At 33.7% G+C, this 22702-nt stretch overlaps 2 protein-coding genes across 9 annotated transcripts in view; both read right to left on the bottom strand.

Moving 5' to 3' along the window:
* Positions 1 to 17333, bottom strand: part of LOC118743471 (fatty acyl-CoA reductase 1) — a 78198-nt gene extending 60865 nt beyond the window's left edge. The window contains exon 1 of the mRNA XM_036476174.1: positions 17257 to 17333. The gene's annotated coding sequence lies outside the window, so the exon portion shown is untranslated. The remainder of the gene's footprint in view (positions 1 to 17256) is intronic.
* LOC118743470 (myocyte-specific enhancer factor 2) overlaps positions 13530 to 22702 on the bottom strand; it is a 148482-nt gene continuing 139309 nt past the window's right edge. Inside the window, exons 4-10 of one of the 8 annotated variants that reach the window (XM_036476167.1) lie at positions 21528 to 21825; positions 19657 to 19755; positions 18114 to 18241; positions 17731 to 17897; positions 17257 to 17651; positions 15798 to 15869; positions 13530 to 13757 (exon numbers count right to left, since the gene is read on the bottom strand). In XM_036476167.1, coding sequence (XP_036332060.1) covers positions 13564 to 13757; positions 15798 to 15869; positions 17257 to 17651; positions 17731 to 17897; positions 18114 to 18241; positions 19657 to 19755; positions 21528 to 21825 — 1353 coding nt within the window. In that variant the 3' untranslated portion in view covers positions 13530 to 13563. Of the gene's footprint in view, positions 13758 to 15797; positions 15870 to 17256; positions 17652 to 17730; positions 17898 to 18113; positions 18242 to 19656; positions 19756 to 21509; positions 21826 to 22702 lie in introns of all 8 variants that reach the window. The other 7 variants (XM_036476166.1, XM_036476165.1, XM_036476169.1 and 4 more) reach the window with 7 other exon arrangements.

The following is a 22702-nucleotide window of genomic DNA, read 5'->3' on the forward strand; positions in this document are numbered from 1 at the left end:
TTTTTTTACTGGTTAGTTTCTTATTTGTGTATACGTATGTATGTATGTATGTGTATATGAATAGCTATTTAGTTTTTGCAATTTAAGTGCTCTCTTTATTTTACTTACATGGTTTCATAGATTTTTTTCTTCCCTTTTACTTTATTCACTGCCTTAAATACATATTTTCTAGTTTTATTTTATTTTATTTATTTTTTTTTTTTGTAAAAACGAGGCACTGTTCGTAAGGCAACTACAAAGTGGAGTTTTTAAAATGAAAAGTGGACAACAAATTGTTAGATGAAACCAATTTTATTGAAAACGTTGCTATCGAGTTCTGACTCAGGTAGCCGAGTTCGAGGATTTGAGGTCTGTTAAAAACTATGGGGCTGCTCAGGATCTTGTCCATATGTAAATTCACAACAAAAAATTACACTCGGTTGCCATGACAGCAAGCATAAAATTTACAAATGCAAGTCCAACTGCAAATCCCCGACCATTTCAACAACATCTGGACACCCCTTATGCAGTGTTTCGTCTATTCTGTCTGCTTTTGACTTGGCTTCTTCTGGGGCCCGGCAATCGACAGGTCTTGTATCGGCCGCACATATTTGCTATTTCTAGCGAGTTTAACTATTTGTTACGCTAGTAGATATTTTTCACTGGCATTTTAACTACATAAAATGTAGATTTCTTGGAATTTGAGTTAAATACAGATTCCCTACTTCTTCCATCTTCCAATCAACTTGGAATGCTTTTTAGAAAATCTTCAATTCCACATTTGCAATGGAATGGATTTGGAAGCTGCTAATAACACTGTGTAAGTAATTGCATAAACATTTTAAGTGACCGAGCACAGGTCGTACGTCCTCGTACTCCGAAATTGCCAACTTATTCATAAAAAAATGCCGAACGATTACTCGGGCTAAACATGTTTTGACACAGCTATTTATTAGGCAATTTTGACTTTAAGTACAGATTTAGAAAGATTTATGACACTTTTATGTTCGACAAATTTGTCGCTCACATGCACATAAAAGGCAATCGACCCTTAGAGTTTACACTAAGTCTTTTGTTATATTCCTATTACATAAGAAATATTTTCCTATTCTAAAACTGGTAAAATTATGAAATTTTTTATAATTCTATATTCAAAAAGGAAAACTATACTGATAGAATGAAAATGTTTTTCTGAGAATTCTGGAAAAAAATTCTGTTGATGTGAAAAAATAAATAAATTTTTGAAATACAAATCTAATAAAAAAAAATATTTTACTTTTAATTTTATTAGCAGTGGTATTATTTTAGAAAAAGGTTAAAATGTTCCCCCTTCTGAATCCGTACTAGAATCCCAAAATTGCTTAACAAATATTCAAAATCAAAATTTTCTAAGCCACAATGTCTTGTTAAAGGGGTTTTTGAAGTGGGTTAAAAATTTGTTAAACACATTTCGAATAATGTTCGACCTCACTTTCGTATGCTGATTCAAACTTATTGCATGCCTTTAATTATAACAGAGGGGTCCCGGTTCGTTGGGATTTTCTGCTTTTGGTAGGGATTCTACTCCATTTTCCGTATTATAGAAAGATATGGAGTTACCATGTTTGCATGACTTTTTAATTTTGTGTGGAAAACACGTAAATCAAAATTTCAAACTTTGTAGTAGGGTTGCCAGACGTACTGCTTTTGGGAGTAAACGTACTCCTTTTTATTGTAATGTACTCCCTTGTACTCCCAAAAAAAAATATCTGGAAATGTACTCCTTCCTTAGTTTTGTACTTCTTTTGTACTCCTTTTTCCAGCTATTAATATTTTATCATATACAGGGTGTAAAATAATATCAGTTGCACAGTTTTTTTTTTGAAAAATAAAAGGGGCCTTTAGAGATTTTGCGAATAAGTAGATTATTGTTAATTATCCACTTATTTTACTTCAATTTTATTAATTTGTTTTTAAATTTCAACTTTCATTTGGGTTTAACGGCGGTAAACACTTTGTGGGAGAAAAGCGCAAGTCTTCGTCGGTTACTTTATTACATATCTTCTGTAACCATAGGCTAATTTCCCCCATTTGGGGCCTTTATACTCCGTCTTTTGTCCAACATAAGGCCTCATACTCAGCAATCGAAAAGACTCGAAACTGGTGACTAGGAGGGCATTCATTCGACCAACCCAATACAGGTTTTTTTTCTTTTTTTTATACAAAATCTAAGAAAAAATACACCTGAAAAAGAGGTTCGTGCCGCATGTACTTATCTGCCAAGGCTGGCAAATGCAAATAAGGATTAAAATTTCAAAACCAATTAATAAAATTAAAGTAAAATATTTACAAAGTTAACAAAAATAAAACACAAAATCTATAAAGAACCCTTTTATTTTTCAAAAAACCTGTGCGACAGTTATTATTTTGCGCGCTGTACTTTGCCATTCATATCTTGGCAATCACTACTTAGTAAGCACAGTTAAGTGTGATAGTGAAAAGGTGTAAGCATAGCCTTAGGGGCAGGGCGCTCGGGTATAAAAATCAGAAAAATATTAAATTAATCATAAGGCTTAAATTAAAAAAATGGTCATACATTCAGGAAGAGCCTGGAATTCTTTTGTAGTCTTTAGGTTTTTAGTTGGGGAAACTTTCCTGTAAGGGCGGTCATTGAGAACCGAATTCTACGCAAAAATACTGTGGACGCAAGTGAAAATTGTGACCTTTGGCAATTTTTCTTAGGGGTCCCGTAGGGGCTCTAGGTGGTCAGGAGTAACATTTTTGTCAATGGCGGTTCATGCCCTCTCCAAAAAGGTCGGAAAGGGTTCCACGTCCACTCCCCCTTCGATCACCATCTATTTAACAATCGTCCCTATTGAAAAGCCAACCCATATAGTTATTTATTTGTCACATTTATTGTTGCTTTGAAAAAGATTTCTAAGATATCGTTGCTTGTTTATACCTAATTAATGGTAATTTGTAACAATAAATTGCACTAAAAATTAAAAAAATTGTACTCCTTTTTTATGACATGTACTCTTTTTTCTATCGAAAATATAAATGTACTCCTTACTCCGTATCAAAATTTGGCAACCCCACTTTGTAGAACATTAAAAAGAAATCTACGAATCTAGTGTCATAAAGTACACGTTTGAAGTAGCTTGGACTTACCGTTGATTTTTGGGAATTTCTTGTTCGCGCATTTTCTTCCACAAAAAGTACGTTCCAAATTTTTTTTTGTAGCAACACCTTCCACAAAAAAATTAAAAAAAAAACACAAGCCGCATACTCTGAATACTTCGAGGAAATCTAATTAAAAAGCTCAAAATTTTGATGAAGCTTTGTAGAATTTTGCTCATTTTTGTACAAAATTTTAAATTTCGATTTACATAGTCTTCCAGTTTCATAAAAAAATAATAAACATTATATAATTGAAAGGGGAATAGCCAAATAATGCTAAAATGTCTCTTCCCTATTTATATTTTCGCCACTGTATCTACAGCTTACATATATTTTTCATATCCCTGATTTTTGTAAGGGAATCAGTATTATTTTTTATAATTTCACTAAAATCAAGTTATAATTGTTTAATTAAAAAATCATTACAAAAACCTTAAAAACTGTGACAAGGATTATAGACTGCAATATAGCGACAGTTTGACAGAATAAAACATAACCAAAGATTACACAAAATAAGAATACTGGATATGTTTATGGCTCCCTTATATTCTATGTCGCTTGTGGTAGCGAAAGTGCTGCCACGTTTGTTCGAAAAATTGGGTTTGGGCCAGAGTACAAGAATACTCTTATTAAATTAATAAAGAAAACACTGAAAAATCGGGACTTAATCCGTAAAAATATAAAAAATCGGGCACTTATACGTCCCGACTTTTAAAAAACATTTAGCGGGACAATTTTCTCAAAATCGGTACGAACGGTCACCGTATATATCGAGCCCTAACCGCCAAAATAACGTAAGCGACATTTTTTCAATATTTTATTTTTGATGCAGAAATGCATCTAGATGCTCTAGGAATATTTCTGCATCAAAAATAAAATTTTGAAAAAAATGTCGCTTACGTTATTTTGGCGGTTAGGGCTCGATATGTCTCAATCGATAATTGAGTTTACGACTATGCTACCTCCATCTGTATTTTCAGAGCGTAAGTTACACGCTTGATTCTTTCAACTCAATGTAACTCAAAATATCCCAGCTACCTCAATTGAACTCGAGCAACAAAAGTAAAGTGGAAACTGGAAATTTCATTTTGCAAATCATATTGAAAACATCGATATTTATTGGATATTGGTTAATTTACAAGACGGTTTGCAGACAAGACCACTGCTTTTCGTATTGTAAATTACACAAAAATTATTTAACAAAAGTTACGACAATAACATTTAGCATACATACTTATTTATGTATAAATTACATACATAGTACATATGAATGCATATTTGAATATGTCGAATATGTCATATGTACGCACACGCTGCCGATCTTCAAAGCCGCAGATGCACTGGTAAGATGGACCAGCTCAGCTGGTTCTGTTTGTGAATCTTTAGTTAAATAATTGGAAATGGTGCATACTTTTAGCTTCCAGTGTACTCTGCTAAACGCTTGCGCGCGCTTTTGTATGAACGAACATCCAAACGAGTGCACTTTAGCATTCTCATATACATAGTTAGTCACATATATTGTATTTGTAAATATCTAATGCTTACAAACTGTGTGCAGAAAAATCTTAAATTTAAATTTGTCTTCTCCGAAATAAATTTACTATCTACTCTCCGATACTACATACATACACTTGTTAAATACATACCAATTTATATGTGGATACTAGTATGCATGTATTTGAGTAAACTCGTAAAGTCTTCAACTGTGTAAACCTCGTAATTTTCCGAGGCTGTTACGGGAACGTCCCTCCCTTTTGCATATGTGGAAATAAGTGCGTAACGGGACTGTTTGACAGCTTAACCAGGATTTTTCGAATATATTTTTGTTTCGTATTATTTTTTTCCATAACATTAAAAATGCCGAAAATTAGCAGAAACCACAAGTACATACAGTTAGTGTGTGTGAAATTCATTCATTTTATTCACTTACTACTTTTTTCGATCGTTTTCATTATTTGATCATACATTTTTATATAAAATTTACGCGGTCATTTACGTGTCAAATTTGCTTCGTAATTATACGAGGTGCGCGTCAACAAAGCTCCATACAAATTTTGACAGTTCTCTTACAAGGCTCGTAAACTTACCGAGCTTTTGAGGCTTTTAAGAGTTTAAGGGAACGCCTTTTCTTTTTGAACTTTTAACTGTTTTTGCTCTGCATATATCTACATACATTTGTGCTGTTCTCTAGCTATAAATATATATTATTGTATTCACATTGTTTTAACTAAACATCTTTACAAAAAAACTTAATTCCAATCCAATAACTATAAAGTGTGCGAAACCCTCATTAACTATTTTTATTTTACACTTAGTACTTTATTTTTATTTTTTCTGTGGGTAGAGCAATTTTCATTTAACTATTTAATCACTGGCAACAATGATTTGTGCATTTGAAGGAATCTGTTTGTCGTTTTTTTTTTTTTTTGTGTTTTGCAAGGACCCTAATTTATTTAAATTTTTAGGTAACTTTTCAGTATCGGTCATATAACATAAAACTGTGTATTCAAAAAAATTCGCAACACTTCGGAGAAAAAAGTTTGAAATTTGGGTGAAATTGCACTTTTTTTGTTGTTTTCTACAAATTGTTAAACTTCGGTTTCTATGGGTTTTGTTAGAGAAAGAACTGTATTTTAACTGAAAGTTCTTAAAAATAAATAAATAAACATAAATGGCACACAATATCACTTTGAAATGGCGTGCTATAGATATGACCGATACTGTATATGCATTTATTAGATCCATTCAATATCAAAAAATTCTTGCGAATTGCGAAAAAACTTGCAGGAGAGAGCGAATGCGAGAGCGAAAGAACCCGAGAGAGCTGCAAATCCTTCAAGTAAACATTTTTCTAGCAGGAATTTGCAGGAGCCAAAAAGTAAGGTTATGTTTGAAATTTAAATGTAAGAAAAGTGTTGCAAGCGGATGATTTGATGAAACGTAATTAATCGAATGAAAATATGGATGAACAATTAAAATCCAAAGTATGTATATTTTTTTTATTTTTATGAGAATGGGTGTCAAAATGGCGTAACTTGCAAGTTTTGTACTAGTTTTGCGTTCAATAACTTTTTCTGGCAATATTCTCTTCCTCTCAATTTTACTCTATATTTTTCTTTTAAGCTCTCGCTGCAAGTACTTATATACTGGAAAAGTTATTGAATGGACCTATTATTAATTCTCAATATTTACTTTCTACATTATGTAAGTTAAGTTGCCTCAAGTGGGGAATTGACATTTAGAACAACAATGTCACTTAAATTGTCTATTTATGCAGACGTTGTACCAATTATTCCTTAATCGATTTGCCCAATATGACGTTCGTACGCTTGTACAAATTTCATTCATCATTCATATGTATATACCATTATATACAGCAAGTACAAAGGTACATATATGTATATGTATGTAAATATATATATATATATATATATGTAGGTACGTGTTGTAAGTTAAAGACTTTATAGTATCTAAAGTTGCATGCAAGATCAAGGAATTCAAATAAAAAGATTAAAAAAAGGATTGAAATTATATGTTAAGGGAAAAGTCCATGGTTTTTCAATCGCTAGTATATAACAAATGAAGAAATTAAAGAAATACTAAAAAATAAAACGATTCCTTCGCATTCAGATCCGAACCGAGGATCTCTCGAATGTGATTTGTACGGATTCATTTTTTAACCGCCGCACAGGCAGACTACCTTGCCAAATATTAAATGCTGATATATAGGCTGCCAATCGGTATATAGGACAGTAAACTAGAAGACAATCGGATAGGCTATATTGACTTTCAAACTCCATAAATCTCCAAGACCAGATGGCATTTGCCCAACTCAACAGAGATGTTAAATATTTCAAATACAAGTATTTAAAATACAAATACTTTTTTATTAAATACTTTCTCTATTCAACATTGCATGCCATTCAACTTCTTGACTCTTGCAACTTTCGGATTACCAAAAACGTAAGGAGGCTATGCAAAGAGCAAAATTGTCGCAAGAAATTTACAATTCATTTTTCGATTAATTTGATTATTATCATTATTATTATTTTTTTATTGAAAGCTTATAAAATTAGCAAGAGACTAGTTGAGTCCGATTTTTTATAAATTTAAAATTTTTAGTGCAAATTGCGAAAGATGTAGCAAGTTTGACGAAAATCGATTCTCGGAATCCAGTTAATAAATGTTACATAATAACAATTAATTTTTAAGCAAAAAAAACAAAACCGACTTCCATTCTCATATAAAAATTTAAGATTATCGTTGATTTCTTCACGATCTAATTAACGGATCTAAACAAAATTAGTATGGGACTACCCGCGAGGCACCAAGTTTCCGATGAAGAATTATCGAAATCGATTAACATGGTCCAAAGCTATGCGGTAACATACATAAAAAAAAAAAATATTCCGACGAACTGATAACCTCCTCCTTTTTTTTGAAGTCGGTTAAAAACTAAACTAAAACGAAAACAAAATCATAGGAAAAATTTGAAATTTTATAAAAAGATATTCACTAAAAATAAATTTTTTGTTTGAGTTCTTAGAAAAATGTTGGGTAATAATTATAATATATTAATAAAGTGCAAGTTGCAAGTGGCTAAGAGTTCGCGTTGATTTTTCGACGAAGCTTAATGAAGAAAAAGTGGGAGGAATTCTCTCACCTGAACTGAGATAAGAGATATCTTTTCGCTTCGATAACTTCAGAGAAAAAAAAAAAAGAAAAAAGCCTTAATTTTCTCTGAGTGTAGGGCAGCCTTGTAAGCTTTAGATTCATATATACATAAATAAACAAAGTATCTTTCTAAATTTCGTTGATGAACTGCCTGGACACCGGGATATATATATATATATATTTTTTTTTTTATGTATTTTACCGCATAACTTTGGACCACGTCAACCGATTTCGATAGTTCTTTTTGTATCGGAAAGGTAGTCCCATACTAATTCGGTTTAGATCCGATCATTGGATCATGAAATATATACACATATATATATTTTTTTTTAAGTCGGTTTTTTTTTTGCTAAAAATTACTTGTTGAGTAAACTATGCACACTTGGAATACCATTCCTTAAACCCGTTACGGAGATCTTAGAGGTGAAAGTAAGCAAAGTTCATAGCACTGGGTGACACTTTTCGAATGCTTGACGGTTGCAGGCAATTTAATTTTAAAATTCATCTCAAACAACAAAATCATCTTCAATCTCAAACAACAAAAACTTTGAACAATAGTCTTTTGGACAAGCTGATAATTATGGCAAATTGTCACAAATTATCAGGTTTTGGCATTCGCGCACGCAAAAAGCTTTTAAAGTAGGGAAAATTGACAGTTGACTTGCAGAGGAAGTGGCTTATTCCTGCTGGAGAAATGTTTACCAGCATCAATTTGCCAGCAAGAAAACCAGCTGCTCAAGGTCATTTGTTTGCAATTTATGAAAATTACGAAATTTGTTTCTATGATATTTAAGCTAAAAATAACTTGAAGTTCTAGCAAATGTTTTGGAATAAAGCAAACACTCATTATCTTACGTTTGTTTGCGTTTCCAGTTTCATGCTTTTGTAAGTAAACAAATTTTCGATCAGCTGTATTAGAAACTTGCATGTTTTTTTGCTAATTTTGCGTTCGCGTATTTTTATGGATATTTTCCAACTTGAGAGATATCGTTCGTTACTCTCCTGCAAGTTGCTGCTGGATATTTTTCACTTGAAATCTATTCGAATAGGCTAAATGCTGGCAAACTTACAAAAAAAAAAATCATGGCCGACGAATTGAGAAAACGGTTTTACCTCAACCACGTTTTTATCATGGTAACGAATTTACAATTTTTATTGTAAAGTTAAATTTTCAATTTTCTACATCAAAAGTAAGATTAAATAAATGAAAACAAATTTAGAACTTTCTATTAAGTGTTGCTGTTGCCTAGTTTTTATAAAAAAAAAAAATAATCAGTTTATAACGAAATTATTTCAATACATATATATATAAAAGAAAACCAAACGAAATGATTCAAATTTTTCCATCCTTTTTATTATACACAAAATTTTCATGTATGTACGTATGAATGTATGTATGTAATAGTAAAAACAATAAGGGTAAAAAAACTCACTAACACTAACGAACAAACAAATATCAGAGCAGCGTTGTAAATTTAAATTAATCATAATTATTTTTGTTTTTATATATACATACATATATGAACATACATACATATGTATGCTATGTAAGTTCGTGTTTTTTTTTTAAGTATGTATGTATGTATGTATGCATCCATGTTGTTTTCACTTATATGGGTGTGTGTGTGTGTGTACGTGCATATTGTATAAATGTTTTTTTGATTTGTATTTCTATTTAAACATTTACATAAACATAATTGTACTTACAAATAAAAGTGACAAAAACATTAAAATTATGACTTCAAAACTTAAAATAGTTTATTATTAAAATTAAACTTATTTTTTTTTTTTAAATATTAATTTTCGTTTAGGTGGAAAATTTTACAAATTATTGAATTTAAAAATGTACATGCATACATACGCAAATATTAAAACAACCGGTTGACGTACGAGGCTTAAAAAGAAAAAGTTGATTTTTATGTACATATTTATGTAGTTAAAAATTCGTATTTTAAGTAAATGTTAGCATTTCTGATAAAAATTTTCTAAAAATTTTAGAACAGTTTTTTTCTTAATATTTTGTTTAGCATGAACGTTTTTAGCTTTGCAAATTTAAACAACTTTCTTTTATGCTGCGCACAATTTCTATAGAAATTAAAAACATTTTTGGTTAGAAATTTAAAATTGATCTTTTTTAAAATATTTTAATAAGACTTCCACAAATAGGTTTATGTAATTAAGCGTTCTTTGAAGAAACTTTCTCCTCTTGGCTGAATAACTGAAGTTGGAAACATTTAAAAAATTTCTTAGTTAATCTCGAACTAACCCGAAAAATGACTGGAGAGCCAAATAAGAAGAGGCATTAAATGAATTAACTGTTAGGTTGCAATTTTTGTTTTCAAAATTTTATATCTGTACTTTTCTCCAAAAACTCCAAAAAAATAAGACATGCAAAGCCAATAAGTTTTGCGATATTAAAAAGTTTTCCTTTTAGGTTGTTGTTATTTCCGACAGGGTGAGTGTATGATGTATTCTGGAACGAATTTCCATCATCCGTTGCCAAATTTTGGGTTGGAGATATACTGGAATCAGTGTAAGCTTTCATTTTTATATTAAAAGCTCGTTGGCTGGAAAGGTATTACAAGTTGAATCAATGAAGTGTCTGTGGAAAAAATCTCTGACACATAAGCGACGCTGGCGGTTAAAGGGTTAAACTACAAATATTCATCATTCACCCTATGTTTTCTTTTTGCCGTTTTCACCGATCAAAAAACGAAAAACTTTAATAGAAAAAAATTTTATTGAAATTACATATTGTTTAAAATAGACTATAATTCGATTACAATTTAAAATCATTAAATGTTTAACAAAAATGTGTTTATAAGTATGTGTATGCGGGTATTTATTGTGTTTGACTTGCATGCAATTACGTATTTGGATTTGTATAATTCTTAGTTTTATACACATTGCACATATTCTTCTTTGTTTTTTTTTTTGCTTTTATTTTTTTGTGGCTTTTTTTTTTGTTTTAACTTAAATGAATGTTCAACACTTAACATTCGCATTATAACGTTTAAATTTCCAGATTTTTTTTTTTGAGAATTGCTAAGCTTGCTTAAAAGCAGGCACCACTTCATCAGGGTGACTATTCTGTAAGGAGTTAATGACAAGTATCGCCTCGCTGTCGTACCCCCGCAGTGAAAAGCCAACCCATTCAGTTAACAAACTGGTAGGTGCTGATGCGGCGGCATACCAGCTGTGTTTAAAGGACAAATGGCGAATCCAATACTCAAGAATATTATTACGGCTTCTGGTTTTGGGATCGTAGGTTTGAGTTTGTTTTTTCAAAATAAATGAGTTAAGATATTTCCGATTTTTCAATTTGAATAAATTATGTGAATTGAACATTTCTCTGCCGCCAAGCCGCTGAATGTATTGTGGCGGGCCAGATAATTTCTCGAATTCATTTCTTTAAATGGTTATGAATAAGGGCCGACTACACCATCAACATGTAAGACGCGGTGGTAAGACGGTGTGGTATTGGTTTTTGCTGACACGTTGCCGGATAATTCGATTTTTTCGTAGGCTATCACAATGTTAAAAATATCAAATCTGAAACTCAAGATGAACGAGCTGAACTGCAAAGCATATTTGGTAGCAGTCCAGCTGACAATTAGTAGACTTTCCTGCAGGGACTTTAGCTCTGTTCTGTTCTGGTTGAACAAATGAATTCTCGCTAGGCAATATTCGCCAAGTGCTTTCATTGCTGAACAAGCTTAAGTTGCGTATACCTCTAGGCTTTCACCTAAGATTAACGGACTTTTACAACACTCTATGTGACTTGAAATTTGCCTGAATTCATCGTTCGGATTTACGTACATCACCATTATTTCGTGCTGAATTGTGTATTTATTTACGTTAACGAAAATTTAAAAATAAAAAGTAACTCGTTTGCTAATGAGTTTGCATCTGACTATGTCCTGTACTATTCATGTATATATATATATATATATATATATATCGTCGTTTGAAGTACAACATCGTTCTGCAAAACCGTGTAACTCACATTTTTTTGCCAAAAATTGGATTTGCTCACACAAGCTCTTGGCTCAATCCTTATCCATTCGTCCGGCAATATACTAGCCAGCAATGCAATTGCTTTATATAAAAAAAGAGTACCATTTTGACATATGAAAATAATTTATGCACCCTCACATACTCGGTTGTTGTTTGCATTTGGTTGATACGCGGTTTTGTACTTTAAACGACGATATGTACATATGTATGTATGTATGTATGTGTATGAGTATGCTGATCATTTTCAATGCCAGCCTTAAGTGAATGTCTCATTTCAAACGTTCGGCTAAATTAACTTAACTAACTAACTCTCTCTCTCTCTCTCTCTCTTAACATTCATATAAGTGTAATTTATGCTAAACTAAATTAGATAACTTTTTATTAAAATTAAGTTTATTCCACTGCACCCTTTATCGCTTATAGGCTGCTCTGATTTATATTAAAAAGTATTTCCTTTGTTTCTTTTTTTTGGTTTTTTTTTTTTTTGTTTGCCTTTTGCACTTATTTTAGGAGCAACGTTTTTACTTACATTTACGATATGACACTTTAATGAATATCTAATCCACAAGATTCCCGGCCTGCGGCGCGCTTGAAGGTCGCACGAGTGGCTACTAGCAAAGCTTGTCTTGTCTGCCCGATGGCTCGAACATTCGTTTTCACCTTCGAAAAATGCCGCACTCGAATGCACAACTTCTCTAACTTCTAACTAATCAGCCTGGATTCATATCTTAAACTTAAACTGGGACTGTGATGCTTTTTTTTGTTTTTGTTTGCAAGTTACTAAATTTTAGTAATTTCTTCATTTTGTTTCTGTTGGTAGGTGATGTTTCTGTTAGTTTCAGTTATTGTGGTTGTAAACTGGACTCAAAAGTGTGACTTTCCACTATCTATAGATCTCTTCTCTTTCGCTACATTTCATTTGGATATGATTGCATTGACCGCATTGTGGCCGTGGTGGCTCAAAGCATTCATACCACCTAAGCTATGGTGGTGCGCAAGCGTGTTGTGATGCTGATGCTGATGATTGGAACTACTGCTGGGGTAAGGAAGGGCCGTATGGCCGGCAGTAACACCTGTACCGCCAGCAGCGGCGCCTGCGCTGCCGCCATATACGCTCGTTTGCGCCAGGAAGCTGCAGTCAACGGCATTCAAGTAGTTGTTGTCAAGCTCTTGTTGTTGTTGTTGTTGTTGCAATAGCAATCGTTGTTGCTGCTGTTGATGTTGTTGTTGTTGCAGGTAGCTGCCATATTTCCCATGGCGCCCTGCATGTTGGCTGCCACTCAAGCAGCTATTATTGTTGTTGTAAGAGGAGCGCATTTCGTTGCAGCTGGACTTTAGAAGTAATGGACTGCTGCTGCTGCTGCTGCCGATACCTACGCCGACGCCGACGCCGACGCCGTTATTGTTATTATTATTGCTGTCACTGTTGCTGTTGCTGTTGGCGCTGCTGTTGCTTGCGTTGCGTAAGTAAGGTGAATTGGCGGCGGGCGGGGGCATTTGCTGACCAACACCAACACCACCGCCACCTCCACCTACCCCGCCAGCGCCATGGTTGTTTGTGTTGTTGTTGCTGCCAAGTTGTTGTTTTTGTTGTTGCTGATAGTTCTTCAATGTTGTTGCTGCTGTTGCGCTGCTGTTACTGCCATTGCTGTTGCTGTTGCTGTTGCTATGCATGTGGTTGTTGTTGCTGTTGCTGTTTGTTTTGCTACTATGGCATCCAATCTCTCGCGCCGGCTATGTTGGCCAGCCGCCAGAGATGCGTGGTCGCTTGTGCGCCTGATTCGGTCCGTCATAGTCATTTAGTTGCTGTTGTTGCGCTTGTTGTTGTTGTTGATGCTGTTGCTGCACCTGCTGATTGGGCGTTAAGCGGAGATCGGGCGATGGCACATTGGTGGGTGTAACCGAACCTGTATTGAAAATTATAAAGTCTGTTATTTCATTAGTTTGGGCTGTACAGTGAGGTGAAAAGTGTGGCGCGGAAGGGCAAAGCCAAAAGCCAAAAGTCAAGGCAAGGCAAGGCAAGGTGAGGCGAGGCGAAGCAAGGCGAGTAGGGCGAGTGTGATTGTTTGCTGTTAATACAGTATTAGTTTATTCAGCGGTAAAAACAGATCATGCACTGCTGACCACTGCATTGGATTAAACGTCGCACATCTGGCTCTCAGGCTAGCCACGCGGCTGAATCAAAAGTTGGCGCCAGGCAAAAAGCTGGTTAATCGGTTGCTGGCTTCTGTTGGGCGCCTGGCTGTTAGTGGCTCATGCTGCGCGTATCGGGCTCCCGAAAATAAAACGACTAAGCAATGCGCATGCGCAATTCACAGTTAAGGCCGGCGCCTCACTTCCTTGCGTATGCTTGTTGTTGGCAGCCTTTAGCAATTTCTATTTTACAAATGCACTTTGATGGTTTGGTTTGGTAATATGTACTATGTAGTATGTAAGTATGTATGCTTAAGTGTAAGTATGTACAGGCATATGTATTAGTGATATTCAATTAGCATGCACACTTCGCAATTACAAAACTACTACTACTATAACAATGTAAAGGAATCGGATAAACTAATGTATAAATAAAAATCGCGCATTCGATGGCAGAGACGACTGTCATGCAAGAATGTATGTGTGTATGTATGTATGTATGTATATATGTAGCTATGTTAGCCATGTGGTGGGAATATTCGAATGGATGGGGAATAGTGAATTCAGTGGTAAAGGAGTGTTGTGATTGTAATTAAATAAATTAACAAAATTAGGGAAAATTTCAGGTTTAGAAAAGTTTTTCCATTAAGGTAACCCACAGATGAGATATAAATAATAAAATGCTCAATGTCAACTCTAGTTTTTATATAAAATATACCAAATCAAGCTTTCATACTAGAGGCATTTGATCTACTCCATTTCAAAATTTAATTGAAAGATTCTGTTTTTATTTGAAATATTTATGTATGTATGAAAACCAAAAATACTGTAAGGGGTATTACTTTTTGCGAAATGAGGCGCCCGATACAAACAAAAAATTTTCCTCTATAATTTCCAATTCTTCCAATTCCTCTTGTAATTTCCAATTCTATTTATTTAGAATAAAATATTATTTTACATTTTGTTGAAGCGAAAAATGCCAAAACAAAAGTTTGAAAGTTTGTAATTATCTTTAAAAATTACTTATACATATTTTCTATGTTCTAAATAAAAATAAATTGAGAATTCAAAGTATTATCAATACAAAAAATTAAACAAAGAAATAATTTTTTTCTAAAAACTGAAAATCGTGATAAAAATATAACATTTATAAAAAGGCTTTCTGTAGTTCTAGTCTTGTGTAGCCAACAATTTTAGTAATAGATTTTTATTATTTGGTAGATTTCAAATAAAATAGTAAGCCACTTTATACTATATACAAATATGTGTTTAGGTACATTAAATGTATTATTTCTGCATTGTTGTTTGTGAGTAGAAGCGTAAAAAAAAATAATAATAAAATAAAAATATGTATGTATGTAACTGTGCGTACATTCATAGGCAAATGCAATGAATTGTTTACAATATTCAATGAAGCAAAGCTTTAAATCTGGGACTGAGGAGAATTATGTGCGTATGTAGGTAATATTAGTGAAAAGGCGACTTTCGTACAATATTTGTATGTATGTATGTATGTATGTACACAAGAACTATAAGAGGCGGATCATAGAGTGAGAAAGAGTGTGGGATAATGGCCATAAACACCAGGAGAAAAAAAGTCATCGTTCCAAACGCATGAACCAAACACCTAACACAGTCGGTGGTCAAAAGACTAAAGCGAGAGAGAGAACTGGTGTGGTGTATTTGGGAGCAATATATGTATGTAGATATGTATGATGTGAATAGATCTCATATGTTTACATGAATTGGGAATGTTTTTATGCAGACATGTACTATATGTGTGTACTGGTGTACTGGTTTTTGTATGCTTAAATATTTTTGGTTGGCCAAATTACCGGCGAAATTCCATAGTCTAGAATTCGAACCCAGTTGCGAGCGGTACTGATATCCTTCATACTTATCTAGCACTGGAATAGTTTTGTTTTGTAATTTAATGTTTTTAATATTTTTTTTTTTTTGTTTTTTTCGAATTTGCGCACCGCGTAATGTAAAGAGAAAAAGAGAAAAAATAACAAATAAAATAGTAACACAAAGAGTTTGATAAAATATTTCTTGTAGTTAAAAGTGGAAGTTATTAAGATATGTATGTATGTATGTATGTATTTATACTATATATGTATGCTGACTAGGTAGCCATTTCGAAATTGGCTGGAAATTGCGCGGTGTTGCAGTGCGTATGAGTAACTTTCGTCCTGATGATGAATATCACGTAAATTTTACTTTTTAAGGTTAAAATGTACTTTCGCACCAGACAATTTCCAAAAAATCCCGAATATCCGAAACATACCGTTTTTTAATTAATTAGAACTTCTAGAAAAATTTTTGTTTTTTAATGTTCGCATGTTTGGATTAGAATATATAAAAAACCTGAGCTGATGGAGTAATTATGCGTTCAGATTCGAATTCAGCGACTCAAAATCTATTGGAAATCTGGACTAGCCTTAGCCCAGAAAAAAATCAAAATTTTAAAATTTCGTTTGTAGTGTAATGAGGGAGAATCCTATTCGAAAAAAAAATTTATGAAAATTTTTCATGATGCCCTTTAAGTCTCGAAATTTAAAAGAAAAAACCTTTCTTGCCAGTTTGTAGCTTCGATTTAATTAGTAAATAGGTCAAGCGTTTGTCGTACGCACCGCACCGCTGCACCAGGAAGGCTACAAAAATTTTGGGAATTTTTTTTCTTTTAATGGGATGAAATATCTCTCCAGACTGCACCCTACTAACCCTGTGTATATTTTCCCTAAATATTTTTAGGAGCGAATTATCATAAAAAATAACGGTTTTATTTGTTATTCGGTTGTTAATAAAGTTTGTTATTGTGTTTGCGTAGCTTTGTATTTTTATACATTAATTAAAAACTGCCAAACAAGTTAATACAAATTTAAGAAAAATCCTTTACATTAAAAATGAAAGTAAGTGTAGCTAAAAATTGACATGCTGCCGAGCAACTTATGCAAATTCACTATTTGTTACGGATTTTTAATTAACAAAATTTACTATAAAATAGTTCGCTTCAAATTGCTAACAAATGTATGCGCACAACAGCATTTGGAAAATTATGAAAGCAAATAACAACAAAAAAAAAATCATTACAAATCGTAATTTTATCCATAAAATTTGACCAAAAATTAAATTCTAGAAAATTACTTTTATTACATATTTCGAAAAAGGCGTTGCATTACGCTAACGAACAATAAAATAGAGAAAGAACGTAGCAACAATTCGCTAAATACTTATCGAGAGCAGAAGAAAAATCAAACAAAAGAATAAAATTGTTTTTTTTTTTTTGCTCACCTCCTTGCGTCGGCGTGAGATGTCCTGTGGAGGAAGGTCTTGAGCCGGGCATCACCAGATGCTGTTGCGGATGACTTAGAACGCTCAAGTTGGCGGCCTGCTCAGACGCTGAGCTTCCGCCGCCGCCGCCAGCTATCACCGCCGTCGCATTCATATGGGCAAGAGAGAGCGCGTTGGAGGTGGAAACGCCGCCGCCGCTTGAAGACGCCGCACCACCGCCACCGCCGCCACCGCCCCCACTGCCGCCGCTGCCCGCCGAGCCATTGCTATTCTGTTGGTGGTGATGGCAACCGGAGAGATCGCGTGGCGGTGATTGTGGCTCGGATTTGACTTTGATCGAGACTGGCGAGGTGGCAGGCGGTGGTGTGCTGTTCGGTATGGCCAAGTGTGGCAGACTGCATTCGAGGAGCAGCGGAGGAAGAAATGCGAAAAAGTTCATAAACTATTTTTAGCCTTCATTCGAAATTTACTCACCCGGAGTGCTGCACGAGTCCCTGATGAGTGGTCCACGGCTGTAAGCTCATGACATCCGAGGAGCTCATCGAGAAGTCTTGGGGTCCAAACGTGTAGCCCGTCATGGTGGGTATGGGCGTTTGCAGCGTCACCACGGGCGTGTTGAGTGATGCCTGATTGTGTCGCTGCTGCACAGAGAGAAGAATAACAGTTTATATATTTAGATACGTACGGATGAATTTAAATTTGTTCAATTGACCCTCTAATATCTACAAAATTATGCTTAGAGTCGCAAATGTTTTTTGGCTTTGATAGCAAAATAAAGCTTTCTTGCACATTTTTTTTTTTTTTTTTTTTTTAATTAAACCAGTGAAAAAAAAATAGTAATGTTGCGCTCTACTCACATCTCCATAGGTAATCTCATCTGTAGCTGACATATTTTGAGCAAGTGGCGTTGGTAAGACGAGGCGTAAATTGGAAGCGCGTCCATTTTGGCCGCCCGGTGAGTGTTGTTTGTGGGACAAGTGATGTGCTGCAAATTCGAAAAAAAAAGACAAAACAAAAAAAAAAATTATGAAATGCCGTATGAAATAATATAAAAAATTGCGCAGGAATTTTAGCGGAATTCGGGAAGCTTTTAGTAAATTTGTGAACCACTCAAATATTGCAGACGAACGTTTGAAAGGAAAAACTGAACATAATTTAACTTTTTAAGTTGATTTTTACTGGCGTCGCTACATTGGAGCGCTAAGCGTTGCGTTTTCCATTGTCAACGAGTGTCTACAATTGATGTTGAATGGTCATATACATATGTTAAAAAGTAAAGTAAAGTTTTTAAACACAAAACAAAAATTTTTTTTCGGTTTGTAAATGGCTGAAAGCTCATGTCCCAAATGTCAGCCCAATGGCCAAAAAGTTTTTAAATGTCCAAAAATGTATGTCCTTAAGTTAAGCGATCATATCCAGTATATTCCGTTTTTAAATTAACAACAAAAAACTATATATCCAGTTTTTTTTTTTGCCAAAAATTAAAATATTTACCTATGCCCAGTTTTTAAATAACCAAATGTATGTTAGAGTGGTCCAAAAACAGTAAGTCAGAATTTTAATGCCGCCACCCCTAGGCTTGTTCTGTATCGAAAAAAGTATACGCATATTTTTTTTTTTTTTTTTAAATCAAAAAATATTTAGAGGTCGCAAAAAAGTAACTTTTCATAGAAATGGTGTAGAATTCTCAAAAATCATTTTTCGATCGGAAAACTTTTATTTTTTTTTTATACATACATGGAATTTTTGAGCGCTTTGAGCACCTCCTAACTATTTTTGGATTTCAAAATAAAAAATAGGGTGGCGGCATTAAAATTCCGACATACATACTATGTATGTATATATGTTTACATTTCATGAACCTTAAGCTTTCGCTGTAAGTACACACTTAGCTAACGGTTTAAACAGTTCATTGGTGATCTTTCCTACTGGGTAAAGGTGTGTTAAGTACAGTTACATTTGTTACATTAAAATTAGTACAAAGAAATTCTTTGCGAAAAGAAAATCAGGGAAATGAGAAATATAAATTAATCAAGCTAATCAAAGCCTTTGATGGTTCGAAAGCATATCTCTCACAAAGCGTATAAATTAGATAAGTGCGTGGGTAACTGGCAGCATGCAACGGTTATTTGGTATTACATACATATGTATATGAGTTCAAAAATTAATTTATCATTGACAAAAATGGTTCTTAGTGGAGTGGACTTTTAGCAAAATATTATTATATACATAAGTATATAAAATACATAAATATCAAACAAAAAAGTTTAAAAGTGCATCAAATGCTTGTTTAGTAAAATGTTAATGCATATTTGGGTGTCTGGTTATTGTTATTATTGCAATTGGTTTTTTTGCTTTTTGATTTTTAATTTTTTAATTTTTTAATATTTTGGTGCCCACCTAAACCTGGACTCGGCCCTGGACTGGGCGATCCACCAAGCGGCGAATGTGAATGTGGATAACCGTTTGACATCTCCAACATGGAACCCGATGGATAAACTGTGTTGTTGTTGTCGTAGAATTCGATTGACATCATAAAAAAACACACACACAGACACATTTTTTTGGTGAGTTGTTGGTGAGTCGATTTGTTTTTGATGATTTGTGGTTGTGGTGGTAAATGAAAAGATAAGAGAAAGAGAAAAATTTTGTTTTGCATTGCCTTTGCGTAAAACATACAAAAATATACATTTTTATGATTTCCTTCCACTTTTCGATTAGGAGGAAATTCAAATTCGAACGATGCGTGCAATAAAATGAACGAAATGAAATCAAGGAAATTCAAACAAGGAAAAATAAATTAAATATACAATAATAACATATAAAAAATATACAAATAAAATAAACGATGCAAGTACAATAAAGTAAAGTAAAAAAATAAAAAAAAATAAAAATTAAAGGCGAACAACATGCAATGCGCTGAGTGCTGAGATGGTGGCATCGATGAGATGAGACTAATCCTATACAACACTTTCATATTTAAACGTGAAAATTAAAAAATTATAGAAAAAAATATATAGATTCAGGGATGCATGTATATACATATGTATGTGTTATATACATACATAGTATACAAAGCTTCACCATTTGCTGGCGTGAAAAATTAACGTTTTCCTCAGCCCTAAATCGGAATTTTAATATTTATGAGCATCTCGTTCAGTTAATATTCGAATAATTGTCATAAAATGCATTAAGTCACCAAACAATGGTCTCTCTCCGCTTTTCTAGATTCGTGCAGGAACCGTAAAATAACAATTATTGATGAAAACTGTCTTTGAAAAGTTCACTATTGAGGAAATGTTCAACAACTAAGTGATACATACTAATCGATTTAGTTTTTCGCCGAGAATCAATTTTGAAAATAATTTTTGTTTTTTTTAATTTTTATGCAAAATTAAATAAATAACAATTATTTTTGATTTTTATCTAGATAGTCTGCAAATAACATTAATTTTTGATTTTTATGTTATATTTCTTAGATAACAGTTATTGAATACTTTATTTATAAAAGTCATCAATATAAATCAGTCACTGACTTTTATTTTTGAAGTCAGTTAAGAAGGTTTTTGAGAACAAAAGTTTAATAAGACTTATACAAACGAGTTTTATGAGTATGTCCTAAAAAATAAAAGTCAGTAACTGAAATATATAGATGACTTTTAAAAGTTAAATTCACACTCATGACTTTTATGAATAAAAGTCTTCAATATATGTATATATAATATAAAAATCAAAAATAACTGTTATTTGCAGATTATTTAGATAAAAATACAAAATAAATAAAATTGTTGTTTCAATCAAATAAAAATCAGAAATTATTTAAGGATTAATTAAATAAACGTAAAGGAGCGATTTTTATAATAAAAGTTGTAACGGTTATGGTCCTGCGTTGTTCTCAACTAGCATAGGTGCGCTAAAGAAGCCGTAGAATTACGTGTTCTTAGTGGATCTCAATAAAAAAAAAAAAAGCTTTATATAATTTATAAAATATATAATTTCAAATTAAGAAGTCAAATCAAAGCATCCGAGCTTGAACTAAAGAACAAAAACAAAATTTAAAATAAAATATGCATAAACAACGAATAAACACTCAAGCGAAATAAAAACAGAAAACTATTTAAAATACTTCGAATAGAATTCAACCAAAAAATACAACAAACAAACAACCAAACTCGCAACAACAAACAACTGAACGCAACGATAATTGAAAGTAAGAATGTGGTGTGTGCTCCGCGACACTACTCCGTACTAACTTATTAACGACATCCCACCTGAGTCGGTCTCTGAGCTGGATGGCCGTGGGCTGATATTTGTGTGGGACATTTGCGGACTCGCCTGCAGCATGGCATCACCGTAGGCGCCCGGCACCGGCACCGACACCGGCAGCGTGTAGTTCGTATTGCCGAGATTGCGCCCGGATGCGCTCGCGCCGGCCATTTGAGTGCGTTGAATCATTAGCTGAAAGTCCTCGTCGATTTTATTGTATTTGGCTTCGGTGCGGGGTGTGAGTGTAAAATCGGCTTCCTGTTCGGGTGAATCCGGTGACATGACGCCATTTTTATTCTCTTTCTGCAAAAAATACAATTAATTGCAAAGAGCAGACAAAAACAGAGAAGTTAATAAACAAAATAAACTTCAACAACATTAAAAAATTGCTACATATATTCTACGAAAACTTAATTAATATTGGAAATACATATTTAAAGTAACACTAACGTCGTCTACATCATTCCCCATCAGCTGATCAATTTAAGTGAGTGCCTCAGCATTGTCTGTGCAAATTGTTTACCAATCTACTAATAAGGAATTCTAAGTGTTTAAGTCACAGTGCCCCAGACGCCAGCGTCGAAGAGTGCAAGTGTCAGAACGCGTTAATTTAAGAGCGCTGAATGCTGAATTATGTAAATTTTCTGAGAATTACCATACAAAAAGAGGCGAGCAGCAACACTTTGAACGGGAATAACAAAGCATTGAACAACAAAAAACTGCTGATCACTACAGCGTGTGGAAGAGAAGTAGAACAGGAAGGGGAAGTCGCTGTAGCACGATAGAGACGACGTTACCTGAAAGCTGATATGTTTTTACATATATCCGAAAGAAAAGCAGCAGAAAAACTCGACGCTGTGTCTACAAGATGCCAAACCGCTGATAATGCAGAAGCCGGCAAAGTCAGGTGTCTGGCAGCGCAATGGGGGGTGGAGAGAAAGCGGACAAGCAACAAAGCAAATTATGAATGGAATTGCTAAGCGGTGTTTTGGCGTTAAATAACACACAGAAAAAATCGAAAGGTTATGTCAACAAAAATGAAAACATGAATGCTGACATTGACTACACCTCACTACAACTGACATCGCTTTGCGTATATGTACCGTAGTAAATCCACTACACGGCGGCACTCAATTTGATTTGCATAATTTTAAGCGTGAGCACAGTGCTGCATAATAAG

This window comes from Rhagoletis pomonella, unplaced genomic scaffold (genome assembly GCF_013731165.1).
Source record: "Rhagoletis pomonella isolate Grant_MI unplaced genomic scaffold, Rhpom_1.0 Rhpom_scaffold_00007, whole genome shotgun sequence".
Classification (NCBI taxonomy): Eukaryota; Metazoa; Arthropoda; class Insecta; order Diptera; family Tephritidae; genus Rhagoletis; species Rhagoletis pomonella.